Source organism: Rattus rattus, chromosome 1 (assembly GCF_011064425.1).
Source record: "Rattus rattus isolate New Zealand chromosome 1, Rrattus_CSIRO_v1, whole genome shotgun sequence".
NCBI lineage: Eukaryota > Metazoa > Chordata > Mammalia > Rodentia > Muridae > Rattus > Rattus rattus.
In genome coordinates this window covers 42,660,501-42,673,573 of record NC_046154.1, presented here as the reverse complement: position 1 = coordinate 42,673,573, position 13,073 = coordinate 42,660,501, and the positions used below count along the sequence as shown (strand labels likewise).

General features: G+C 44.5%; 1 protein-coding gene across 1 annotated transcript in view; it reads right to left on the bottom strand.

The window, feature by feature from the left end:
- Positions 1-12,589: 12,589 nt before the first annotated feature.
- Faf1 (Fas associated factor 1) overlaps positions 12,590-13,073 on the bottom strand; it is a 336,330-nt gene continuing 335,846 nt past the window's right edge. The window contains exon 22 of the mRNA XM_032890912.1: positions 12,590-12,702. Coding sequence (XP_032746803.1) covers positions 12,619-12,702 — 84 coding nt within the window. The 3' untranslated portion in view covers positions 12,590-12,618. The remainder of the gene's footprint in view (positions 12,703-13,073) is intronic.

Sequence of the window (13,073 nt, the reverse complement as noted above, 5' to 3'; positions counted from 1 at the left end):
CGGCGCGTCCCGTTTAATTACCCTCCCGGCAGCCTAATAGAGATGATATTAAACTAAATCTTTCTGACATTAAAAGTAATTATCCCCAAACCGGTGGCTCCGGGACGGAGTTGCCCCTCCCGCACAGACCCCTTTCCAAAGCTCTGAATTCCGTTGGTTTGGCTCAAACACCTGGGAAGGGGCTGGAGGAAAAAGAGGGCGCCTTGGGAGACAGTGTCTCCGAAGGCAGGCATTCCTGACAAGTGGTTTTTTTTTCTCCTCAGCATAGTGGCTCTTGTTCCTGCGTGGACGCCAGCGCACAAGACACTTTCCTCCAGTCTTGCTGATTAAGGCCCCAGTCGTGCGTGCTCAGCGCGAATGGAGAGAGAGGCAGCCTGGTTTTTTTGACCCTGTTTCCGCTGAAATGGTCCTCGGTGAAATGGCCTAGGCTAGGGCCAAGAAAAGTCGACACAACTTTGAAGTTTGGAAAACAAAACAACGAACCGCACTGCCCACTGTGGCTCTGGACTTTTGCGTGTTCCTCCTGTGAGGGCTCCAGCGTCTCACACTTTCCCTGCAGTGATTTGTGAAGACCCATTTTCCCCCATTAGGTCCTATTATCTCACTTTTCAGGTGAGAAACCGATTCCTAGCTGGAAGGCGGTACGCAGGAGCGCAAATTTCAAGCTTGGAGTACCCTTCTCTAGTCAGTTCTGCAATTTTCTGGGTTCCACCCGAGGCTCTTCCTCGGTGGTGCTCGGTGCTCCGCTTCTTAGGGGAAAGGGCACTGGGCTTACTCTTAAGCAGGAGGTGGAAGGGCCAACCGAGGGGGAAGGGGGGATCGCACTGGTACAGAGTGTAGCAGGAGGGGCAACACCAAGCTCCAATCACAGCCAAAGCCACAGCCACTGCCCTCCTTGGACAAGCCCTGCAAGGGAGTAGGGTTACCCAAGTTTGCAAGGCTTTCTATTTTGAAGTGTCTCCTGTGTTTGCCTCTCAGCTAAAACATAGGTGTGACCTGTGTTGTTTAGCACACAGTACTTTTAGGACGTGCCCATTTCAGACCTGAGTGGCCCAGGGTGGTGAGGTAACTTGCCTGGGGGATCACCATGCTGCTAGGCCTTAAGAAAGAAATCCAGATCCAGGGACCAAGTAGTAGGTCCCTGTCCCCTCACCTCCGTTCTAGATAGAGCATGGGGCTTAGCGATTACTTTCAGGGTTTCTTTAAATTCAGCAGTTAGTCGAGGAAAACTGAGAATCTGGCCACTCATGTAACAGGAGAGAGACTAATTACTTGTAATGTGCTCTTACAGAGTTCACTGGTCAACTAGGCACATGGTTACACACAGTTGATCTCACAGTGAGAGAACAGAAGGGCTTCCTGAAGGGGCCTTTGATATGAGCGTCAGGTCTGCCAGTGCTTGTTCTCATGAAAGTAAATGCCTTAGAAATGTTTTAGAAAAAGTAGCAGAATATATTTTGGTATACGATTTTTGTGTACTCTTTTTACAAAAATGCGCAGCATGTTTACACATATAAAGCATTTTTCGTAATCTTTAAAAGAATTTTAAAACGTTCAGCTATAGGGACATATCTGGTTTAGCCAATTCTTTTTTACAGTTAGTCTCCATTTTGTGCTCTAATAACATTGCTATTGCGAGCATCCTTTATGAATGTGACCAATTATTTCCTTAGGATAAATTACTAAAAATAAGATCGAGTGATCAGAGGCGCTCTCTCTCTCTCTCTCTTTTTTAAAGCTTTTGATAACTACCTGTCAAACAGCCCCCAGAAAAGGCTGTGGCAGGCAAGGTGCTCAACAGATGCATCTTGGGATCTTTTTATCTTCATTAATTCAAGCAAGCAGTATTTCACAGACATTGCAATTTACATTTTCTTAGTTTTTTCTTTATTTCTTGGTCACTGTGGTCCATTTTAAAATAATCTGCATTAGTCCTTTAAAAAATTAGGGTTGCCCTACTTCCACTTAGCTCAGTAGCTGTGCACACACTCAAGGCAATAGCACCCGCCTTTCTGCCATGACTGCTGCCTTTCTCCATTCTTCCGGTTACTGATCTTCCTATCCTATCTTGGGGCTTTAAACTTTTTTTAAAGGTAGGCATGCTTGTTAATTTTCTCTAAAAAATGCTCTATATTTACACTATCTTAAAGGTTTCCCAGTTTTACATTTCTATGATAATTTATTACCTGTATCTTTTACCATTAGCTCTTTTCATTATTTCTATAATCCGTTCAGTTGAAATGAATTCTTATGGAAGGTGTGAGGTTTGTATCCTAACTTTTCCCCCAAATAATTAGCTGGTTATCTCAGGACTGATTCATGATCTGCGTGTCCCTCCACTGACCACACACATCTCAGAAGGCCGTTCTTGGCTTCAGCACTTGTCTGCCCCAGCCTCAGTGATCTGACTGCTGCACTTGCGTAATATCTGGGACAGCAGGTCATACTACAGATTCCTGATTCTTCTTTTATTCAAACTTCTCGTGTTTTCCCCCCCAAAACACAGTAATGTAAACCAACATTCTATAGATTACAAATCTAATGAAAAATAAGATTAAAAACTAACACCCCTCCACTCCAATAGGGTTTCTCTGTGTAGCCCTGGCTGTTCTGGAACTCAGAGATCCACCTGCCTCTGTCTCCTGGAATGAAAGTGTTAGAATTAAAGACATGCACCACCACTGCCAGACAGAACCTGTCATTTTAAATTACTTTGAGAGAGATTGTGCATCTTTACAACAGGGGATGATTTCACCCAGAACACAGTGACTTTATTCCTAAGGGTGATGGGGGAGGTAAGAGTCATCCTTTCCCCCCATACTGTTTTCTATACACATATCCTTGGTAGTTTGTTGCTATTTTGAACAGAATCTTTTCTTCCATTTTATCTAACCATTTTATCTAATGACATGCACATAAAGTTAATTAGACTAGTTTCACCTTGTGACCAGCCTCACTCCTGATCCCTCTTTCCTGTAAAGTTTTCAAATTAGCCCTCAAACTTCTTTGAGACCGTGAACTAACCAGGCAAAAGAGAGATCAGAGGTAGAAAGGTCAAGGCAATTTGCAGGTCATTCTGAACTTTGGGCACTAATCCTTAGATTGGTGAGTTCAGGAGTTAGCTTTCAGGATGATGTTCCAAGCCCAACTTAGAGCTTTGGCTGTGATGCTGACACAGGACAGAAAGGGGGATTTAAGGCAGCATAGTAAAGAGAGGAGCCCCTGCACCTAGAGTCGAGTCCAAGTCTCTCTCCAGCTGAGTCAAGAATTCTGGGTGTAAAAGTTGCTACATTTCGCTTCTACTAACAGTGCCTGGCCTTGCGGGACTTGGCAGCTATCTCTGGGCTTACCCCACAACTATCTGAGATACCAGGTCACATCTAGGCTGCTTCCTGGGTCAGATCTGCTTAGACCTTTCTTGAGAGTGCAGCAAGGAACTGCTGGTTGTCAAGAATTCCCATCAGACAGCATCTAGGATACAGACCAAACTGAAGAGGGAGGGGTGGATTTTGAAAGAAACCCAATGAGTGTACCCCACAGGTCACTTCTCTTCTGTCTCTCTTACTAATTTTTAACTCTGACCACCCCCCATTTCCTGTTGTGTTGTAGTGTGGCTGTTAGGACCTGATAGTTCTGCCAGGCCCATCCATGTCCGATTTGGAACCCCATGTCCTGTATTAGCTGATACAGATTCCAGCATGCTGCTCTTTCACCCCAGGTTTCCTTCCAATTCAGCTTCTGAGATGCCTCAATTGTCTCTTGACAGTGTGGCACATGCTGACTCTGGGAGTGTGGGGGTTGACAGTGGTTGTTTACAATCAGAGAATGAATGGTTCTTTCCTACCAGTCCCCTGAGCTAGCCTGCTGGGCGTTGAGGAGCTTCCTCCAATGTTTGGAACCCCTTTGTTTGGTGGACTGACTACACTGTGTGCTCATTGCTGGTTAAGCATCCCACACTCCCTTCGATCTTTTTAGCACCAATGTTCACATGGTCGGAGTTCAGCAGGGATATGGACCGGAGTCTTGCTTGCCCTTATCATCTCTCCTCTGTAAAATAACATTTCCATTAAGCATTCAGTGGTGCAATGTTTTCAAGCCTGTGATGGGTTGAATGACAAATGCCCATCCCTTCACAGGCAGATGCTTTTCAGGGTGGCACTATTCAGGGGGAGGAGCCTGGCTGATGGAGTATAACATTGAGGATTTGCGGTTTAGCTTCACTTCCTGTTCCCTTCCCTTCCTGTGTATGGATGAAATGTGACCTCAATGCTTCCTGACTGCCAGGCTGCCCCACACTCCTGCTGCAATGCCTTCCCTATCTGGGTGGACTACATCCACTCTGAAATAAACAACAAAACGAACTCCTTCTCTAAGTCGCCCTTTGTTAGGATTTGATTTTATCGTATCATGTCTTATAAAGGTTTATTCCATCCTAGCAACAGGAAAGTAACTAATATGAAGCCCTTCCTAGCGACTGGCACATGGGTATTATTTAGTAGGCAGGTACTGTGCTACCCTTCAGGGAAAAAAAGTTCCCTTCTCAGCATCCTGTTTATCTCCATGAGAAGGAAGACCAGGCATTTGGTACCTGGAAACAGAAAGAACTTGGTCTTGGGTGCCTCTAATTTTGAATCCTGATCTGAAAATTCCTCCCCAGAACCCAAATCCAGATGGATTGACATGCTGAATGACCTCTCGGCATTCTGACTTTCTCTTTGCCCCTCCTCCCTCTGCCCATAAGCTTCATACATGTTCTGGAGGTTAAATTAATCAGAATACAAAACACAAAGCATCCTTCCCACGCAGGCAAGGAAGAAGCAGAACAGCTTTGGGAAGCATACTCTTACCCCTATATGCTCTCAGGGCTTCTATCTGGGAGCTCACACCACAGACTTGACTCTTTACCAGACTCCCCCCAAGGTATGGTGACACTTTTATTCAAGAAAGCATATTCTTCATTCTGCCTATAACTCTCACATAACATGGAAGAAAGTCATGAAGAAATGGCAGCATAGAAGTGTCAGCTATGCAAGCCAGTTCCTTACTGACATTTGCTATGGGTAAAGGCATGTCGTCATAATGGAGTCCTTAGACAAGTCAGCACTATGGTCCTCAGTATCTCCATCTATAATATAAGGTTTTGAGCTAAAGACCACAATGGTGTGATTACAAAGATAATGAAGTGGAAATTTTTGGTTTCTGAATGGATGTTCAACAGAGTCCTTGGAACTCACCTCTGGAAATAGAGTTCCCGATTGCTTCTTCTGACCCCCAAAACACAAGGAAAAGTTTCAATAAGGCTTGTTGTTGCCTCGGAAAAGCCTTATGCAAATGTTACTAGTGGGTGCCCATGGGAGGCAGGTAACATTTGCAGGGCCTGGACAGCTGTGTCCAGAAGGCAGGCTCCATCCCGATGCTTTGGATGCTTCCCTTGGCTAATTCTGGGATCTCAGACAGCCAGGTTCACCATGCTTCCCAAAGGGAAGCCGTTAGGACTCTCTAGCATTGGCTGGGGAGACGCTGGGTTTCTATACTTCTGGGAACTCTTTAACACTGAAATTAGTGGTTCCAAGCCATTCCTGTCTGGGCATTTTAATCTGGGTAGAGGCTGAGAATCAAGTTTGTAAGGTTTCACTGAATAGATAAGCCAAGGCTAACCTCATTTCCTTAAGGGCACATCAATAGTGCTGGTATGGTGAATCATTTTGGAACAAATACTTGCTATGGAGGCAGGCCCATGCATAGGTCAGTGGTGTGTAATACAGAGGCTCAGAAACTTGTCGTCCCGTCCCCCCTCCCATTTTTTATCAGTGTATATAGGGACTGTACATTACTCCTCGTAGAATAGCTTGTGGTTCATTCGTAACATTTACTATCAGTGCCCTGTGCCAGCTCCCACGTGTGGACCTGTTACAGTCCAGAAGAGACCTCTGTGTAAACAATAACCATAATAACATGATACCTGCTCTGCCAGGGAAACACAGGGGTTAGAAGAGATCCTGACTTTGTGCTGTGGGCTTAAGAAACTTACTGGAGAAGCAGTGCAGTACTGGCCTGAGCTCTGAAGACAAATGGTCTGTGTTTGATATGACTACTCGGTTTACTGGTTGTCTGTGACCTTGAACAAATGACTTCACCTCCTGGGTCTTAGAGCATCAGTAAAGAACAAATGAGTTGATACTTGTAATTCTCACGATGTCTGGCATATAACAATGTTTAAGTGGTCCTTCTATTACCAAACAGTTCTTTATGATGCCTGCAAAGTAGCAGGCTTGTGCTGGGCAATACCAGTCATTGACCCCACTGTCAGAGGGCTTATTCCTTAAACAAAACTGTAACACTCTTAACCCAGCAGAGTTTGAAAAGAGTGGAGAGTGAGGAAGGGATTTCTAGCATTGAAGGCTGTATAGGACAGAGAGGAGTGTGTGACAGTGTTAACGAATGTTAACCTACCTGTGGGTCTAAAGTTCTATATGCTGAAGCAGCCAGGGAGGGGGCTCGCCAGAGAATAAAAGCACAGAAGTAAGCTCAGGTACATGTGGGTACCCAGAAGCCCATTCCTCTCCCCATTACGTGTCTCTGGATGGTGAGTCAGCTGTCTGGGCCTTGTTTTTGTAACTGTAAGAAAGGATAGTAACAGTGCCAAGCTCACAGGGTGAGTCTGAGGATGATGTGAAAGGACAGTGCAGCAATCATGTTGGGCTTACTCAGAAATCAACACCAATTCCCTTTCCCCCTCAGTAAAAGCTGGCTTTGCTTCAGTAATCATTGGGTACACAGCTACAATGTGCCAGGCTCTGGGCCCACTCTGGAAATAAAGATCAAGTTATACTTTCTTGGCCTTTCAAACTTACTAGATGAAGTTAGTGACCATCTTTTAGTAGTTTGATGCCAGTATCTCTATTCAAATTCAGTCAATATATTCCCAGTTACAGTGTGTTGTTTGCTGGTCATTTTGCTAGGTAGGACTTGAGGATATGAAGTGATCCTGGTCTTTTGGGAGCTTTACTACCTGTCTGAGGAAGGAGGCGGTGAAGGTTTGAATATGATTGGCCTAGGGAGTTGCACTATTAGGTGAGGCCTTTTCGGAGTAGGTGTGGCCTTGTTGGAGGAAGTGTGTCGTCATTGGCGTGGTCTTTAAGACTCTCATCCTAGCTGCTTGGAAGCTAGTCTCTCCTAGTAGCCTTCAGATGAAGATGTAGAACTCTCAGCTTCTGCACCACGCTTGCCTGGGTGCTGCCTTGATAGAACCTCTGAACCTGTGAGCCAGCCCCAATCAAATGTCCTTCTAAGAGTTGCCTTGGTCATGGTGTCTGTTCACAGCAGAGGCCATGAACTGAATTAAGGTTTAGAACAGTGCAACTCTATGGAAGGGCAGCACCAGGCTGAAGAGTCCCAGCACAGGCGTTTGAGCTGCGGTGTGAGGGTAAGGCAGTGCTCAAGGATACATGTGGCAGACAGCCAAGTCTACGTGGACAGTGAAGGATGGAGACTGGGAGGGTCTGTGAAGGCAGTCCTGTGTATGGCCTAAGTAGACATAGAGCCGGCACCTTCGGAAGACTGCCTAAATCAGAATGTGTTGAGGGCAAGCCTGGAGATACGGGTGGGAAAGGAGGTAGGGTAGATGACAGGGGCTTAGGGCTTTATTTGGAGGGCACGGGGAAGCTTTTGAGGACAGATGCAAAGAGAATGACAAGGCTAAGCAAATATTTGGCAGTGGTGGAAAAGGGTGTAGAAGAGAAGGGACTAGAGAATAGGAACCAATTGGGATGTAATTTTATGGTTTTTTTTTTTTTAGATTTATTATTATGTATATAGCATTCTGCCTGCATGTATCCTGCAAGTCAGAGGGCATCAGATCTCATTACAGATGGTTGTGAGCCACCATGTGGTTGCTGGGAATTGAACTCAGGACCTCTGGAAGAGCAGTCAGTGCTCTTAACTACTGAGCCATCTCTCTGGCCCGTAATTTTTATAATCTTAATGAGTGATTAAACTCTGAGGGGAAAGTGTTGTGGTGGGATGAATGGATGTGAGGTCCCATATGCATTAAATATTGCTCAAATCCTGGCTTTTGACACATTTCCTTGTAATGATAGAACTAAAAACATGGCTTTTTCATGGCATCCAGCCTTCATTATTAGAAAGCCTTGGTAGTGTGGCTGTGCTTCCCTTGAGGCAGCATTGCACTGCTGCAGACATGCAGGAATTGGGGGTGGGGTGTCAAAGGGGGTAGATGCAGAACTCTGTTCTGCCCCTTAATATGTATGGGGCTTGCAACAACTGCTTTGAAATTGCTTTGCTGTATGAAGGAAGTAGGAAATTTAGAACATATATACCCAGGGTTGTTGTGAGGTGAGAAGGTTTACAATGAACTGAGTACTTTTCTAGGGCTCTAAAATACAGAATCTACAGACTTTCTTATTCTTTCTCCCATGCTTTTCCCCATAAACTGCCACTTCTCATGGCCATTGTACACTATAATAACCCTCTGGATCTGCAGGGCAGGTAATAGTTGTTCCAACTGCTTTACAGGAATGCATTGAAATCTCCTAAGATCCTAAGAACAAGTTACTGTTAGCATTTCCCTTTTTTATAGCTGAAGAGTTGTGACCCAGGAAAGTGAAGAAACCTCCCCAAGACACAGTGCTAGTTATCGAGTAGAGTTGGTACTTGCTCCCAGGCAATATGGCTCCAGAAGACAGCTCTAAAGCACATGCTATTACTTGGCAGAACCAAGAACCACAACTAACAAATTGTGAAAGAATTAAGAGGTGAAAAAAGGCCAGGCTTCTTTTAATTGTAATTCCTATCAGACAAACTTTCAAAGTGTAATAGAAACTGGGTGTGGTGGTGCACACTTTTATCTCATTCAGCACAGAGGCAGAGGCAGTGGGATCTGTGAGTTCCCAGTCAGGTAGGGGTTAATCAGTGAAACCCTGTCTTAAACAAACTTTTCAGTGGAGGGGAGCAGTATGAGTGGTAAGGACTCTTACCGTCTTCTAAAGCTGATTATTTGAGAAGAGCAAGAGATACTAAATGCACGGGGGTGGGGTGGGGGTGGGAGTAGGGAGATGGTTCAAGGCAAGCGAACTGACTGGTAACATCTAATCATCCCTGGGAGCTTCTTTAGATACAAAATGTGGCTTGATAATAGAAAACCACATACCTTCAACCTCCCAATTAGTCTGCTACCGTTTGCTTGATGCAAATGGCAGCTCTTTGATTTTGCTGGTTAACAGATCCCACTAAGAAGCCAATGAATAGAGATTCTCTTTCCAGAAAAACACACACTTAACCTCTGCACACAAAAGAGGATTTCAAGAGCTACGCCTGGGGTGAATTTAGACAATCCTATAGAACAATGAGAAGCAAGAGGCCAGGACTTGAGTCTTGATTCTTTTCCTAAGATGCTGAGGACATTGGGCAAGTCACAGCCATTTGAGCATCTTATGTAAAACAGAATGATTATCTGTCACAGCAGTGGACTGATCACATTTCTGAAAGGTAAGGTGAACTGTAAGGTGCTATCTGAATACTATCAGGATAGAGAGGTTCAGGGAGTTTACTTACCTTCTAGCTATACAGAGTTAGAGCTAAAGTGTACACACACGGAAAGACCTCCTAAGAATTTAAGATGATCATGTGAGAAATGAACACGAATGGTTACAGAGAAATGCCTAAGTAAGTTGCTTCTGGACTGAATCAGGACTCTATGTCCTATCCTCTCATGGGACTTTGAACTAGGCAACTGAATGGGTTGGAGAGACAAGTGTTAGCCAGTGATGTTGCAAATGGAGACAATAAGACTCTCTTCTGCATCCATGAGGAAACACACCAGTGCTAGTCTCTGGATACTAGCCTGCTGTCTGGCATACCCAGGTGAGCATATTTAGCTTTAATGTAACTACAGAAGTAATGTTTTTAATTCCATTGGCTAAACCTTAACTCTCAAGCCCTTGCATGAGAAAGACTCCACAGGAATGATCCTATCCAACTAAGGCTGTGAATACTTTTGACTCAGATGATCTAACACCTACCTGTAATGGCTCATAAAAACTCAAGGGTCAGATCATGGTGGCTTTCTAAACCAGAAGTCTCCCAAAATGACAGTCTGCTAATGGGAAATTGGCATCGCTTCCTCAACCTTCTACACAAATTCTTCAAAGACGCAAATAATAATCCAAGGGCAGTGATGTAATGGAGGATGCGTCCTGGAGGTGGCAGGGCGAGTGTGGAGGAAATGTATTTATGACCTCACTGTGTATGGAGGCTGGCATGCACAGCTCAAGGGAGGCCTAAGACTATGAAGCCCTGTAAATGACACTGCCAATTCTGTGGTGATCACAAGTCACTTTAGATCTGTGCTTGCAGGAGACAGTATCTGAGGCTCTGTCTTGTCTGGAGCTCAGTCGAGCAGACTGCCAGGAGCAAACAGTGGGGCCTAGAGGATAGGAATTCAGGAGGCTGAGCATGTTTGACTGAGAACTTTCTAAGGCAGGGTTGAGAAAGGGCTTGTCAACTTCGCACACATTCAAGTAACATTTAATAACTGTTATGAAATTGATTTCAGAGTAAAGTCTGTGTGTGGGTATACAGAGGGAACAGGAATGGTAGGGAACCATGTAGTGAAGACAAATCCAAATCAGAGGGACAGGTTTGACAAAGAACTCTGAGATTGCTCTCAAACCCCTGCCCATATGCTGGCTGCTGTTTTTGACTGTGGTTTGACTTCAGGGATGTGGCTTTTCACAGCAGCTATACAACAACGTCTAGCTGGAGAAAGAAGAGCTGCTGCCCTAGTGTAGCTGCAGCTTCAGAAATGACATCTTGTGGGGCCACTTGATTGGGAGGAAGGAACACTGCTGGAGGGGAACTGCTCAGGTGGAACTCCCCTCACAGTGAGCTCCCTTTTCAGTCAGTTGGAAGAGAGACTGTAGTGGTACTGGGAACAATCATCTCTGAGAAGAGTTTTCAGGGGATGTTCGTGGCTGAGCATCAGAGGGAAACAGGTGAACTTTCTTGGCCAATACTTTTTGAGTAGAGGGAAAAGTGACCAGACATATCTTCAGCTTTGGTTAAGTCTTCTTAGAACCCCATAATGGTCCCAGGGAAACACACCTAATGCATTTACAAAATAGCCAGATTGGTAGGTCAGCTCTTATGATAAAGACTGGAGAGGACACAAAACCGACCATAGACAACACTTCAGGACTAAAAGGCTGTGACGATAATAAATAATATTCTTCTGAACCCCAAGCCTTAAACCCATAGATTCACAAAGTACACTTCTACTGAGTCAAACCCTAGACCATTATGTATCAATTCTGGCAACACAGGCATTCTCAGCCACATTTGTTCTCTTAAATATATAAAGTCTGAATTTTTAGCCAAAGAATGAGATTCCTTTTATATGGGATATAAATTCAATATCTAATATTAAAAAATCCCAAAACTCAAGTTATAGAGCAAGTCCCTTATTGCAGGAAAGCCCACAGGGCAGCTGTCAGATTTTGGCAATGGACAAGGTGTTTAAAACACCAAATGCTGGGCAGGTATTGTGGGGCATGCCTGAAAACTTGGCACTTGGAGAGTGAACCAGATTACTACAGGTTTGAGGCCATACTCCTCTGAGATACACAGTGAGCTCTGGTCTCCAAAAGACTAAAAAGTGAAAAACAAAAGCAAATAAACAAACAAAAAACCCACCACTCCACCAAGTGACAAGGTCCAGATGTATAAAGTTGTAGAGGGACTGAAAAGGCAGGAAAACTGTGTGTGGTGTACACTGAGACACTAGTAATGTGGGAGCAGGTATCTGGGAAGTTTTAAGTGCCTAGTACAATCTGAAGACCAGCTTGCCATAGCTGGTCTATAGCAGTCCTGGTGCCAGCACTCTCTGCACACAGTCTCAACGCACTGTGTACTTGAATGGTTTCCCAAGCAGCAATGAAACAAACAGACAAACAAACAAACCCCTCCAAGATGGAATACAGAGCTCACGACAGGAATATATAAATACCTTGTGTATATAATAAAAAATCAGCCCACTAACAAAAATCTCACATCTTAGGAAAGGAGTCAGATATACGATACACTCCTCTACCCCAAAATGTCTGATGTTCAGGCCAAATATGTCCTATTTGACTTTTTTTTACTTTGCTTTTAAAATTAGGTGATAAACTTAAAATGCAGTTATAGACATAAAAAGGCCAAGGGTACGAGCCTTGGCTTAATGAGACATATCAAATATATAGCTTCCTGATGTCATGGATAGAAAGAATTGTCCTAGACAATGTGGGAAAGATGGGTACTGCTGAGGCTAAGTTCCCCGGGGCCACTCACTGGCAACAGAATATTAGTCATAAAACAAGGGCGGAGAGCAGGTATCAGGAGAGGGTAAGGAGTTGTGGTTCTCCATCATGAGGAACGGGGAACATACACTCATGGATGGAAATTTTAAGTAGCTATGTTTATTACTTTTTTCCAGCAATCTTGCAAGAGGCAGAGGTGTGACATTGAACTGAGTGACACGAGCATGTAGGTAGGCTGGTGAGGCCCATCTTTGACGTGCCACTGGCTTTGTCAGGAGTGGCTGCTTCCACCTCTCAGTCATGTTTACTCTTTTGCTTGAAGGAAAAGGGTTTCTTGAGGGAACAAGTTTACCTCCAATAATGACTTATTGGGGTCTAGCTGAGTTACCTGAAAAGAAAGAAAACACACATTCAGAAATCTGGAACAAGCACATCAATTTTCAGTCTTTTACACACAGGCATGAGCACTTCCAAGTATCTTATTTGATCTCAACATAATTCTGTGTGCCGCTGGTGGGGTTGTTATATTCTCTGAGAAAACCGGGTCTCTCAGAACGGTCATATTTTGCAGTTTCATCAAGTAGGGGAGTTAGTACTGACTTCAAGGCTAAGACTCAGCCACTTCCTGGAGATGTCCCTTGTCTCTTGTGCTTTTGGGAAAGACACAGGAGGGTCCATCTGGTTAAACTGACCTCTAGTTGGTTAACCTCTCTGCTTGTTGGGACAACAACTAAACCTTTAGAAGGACAAGGGCTAGGC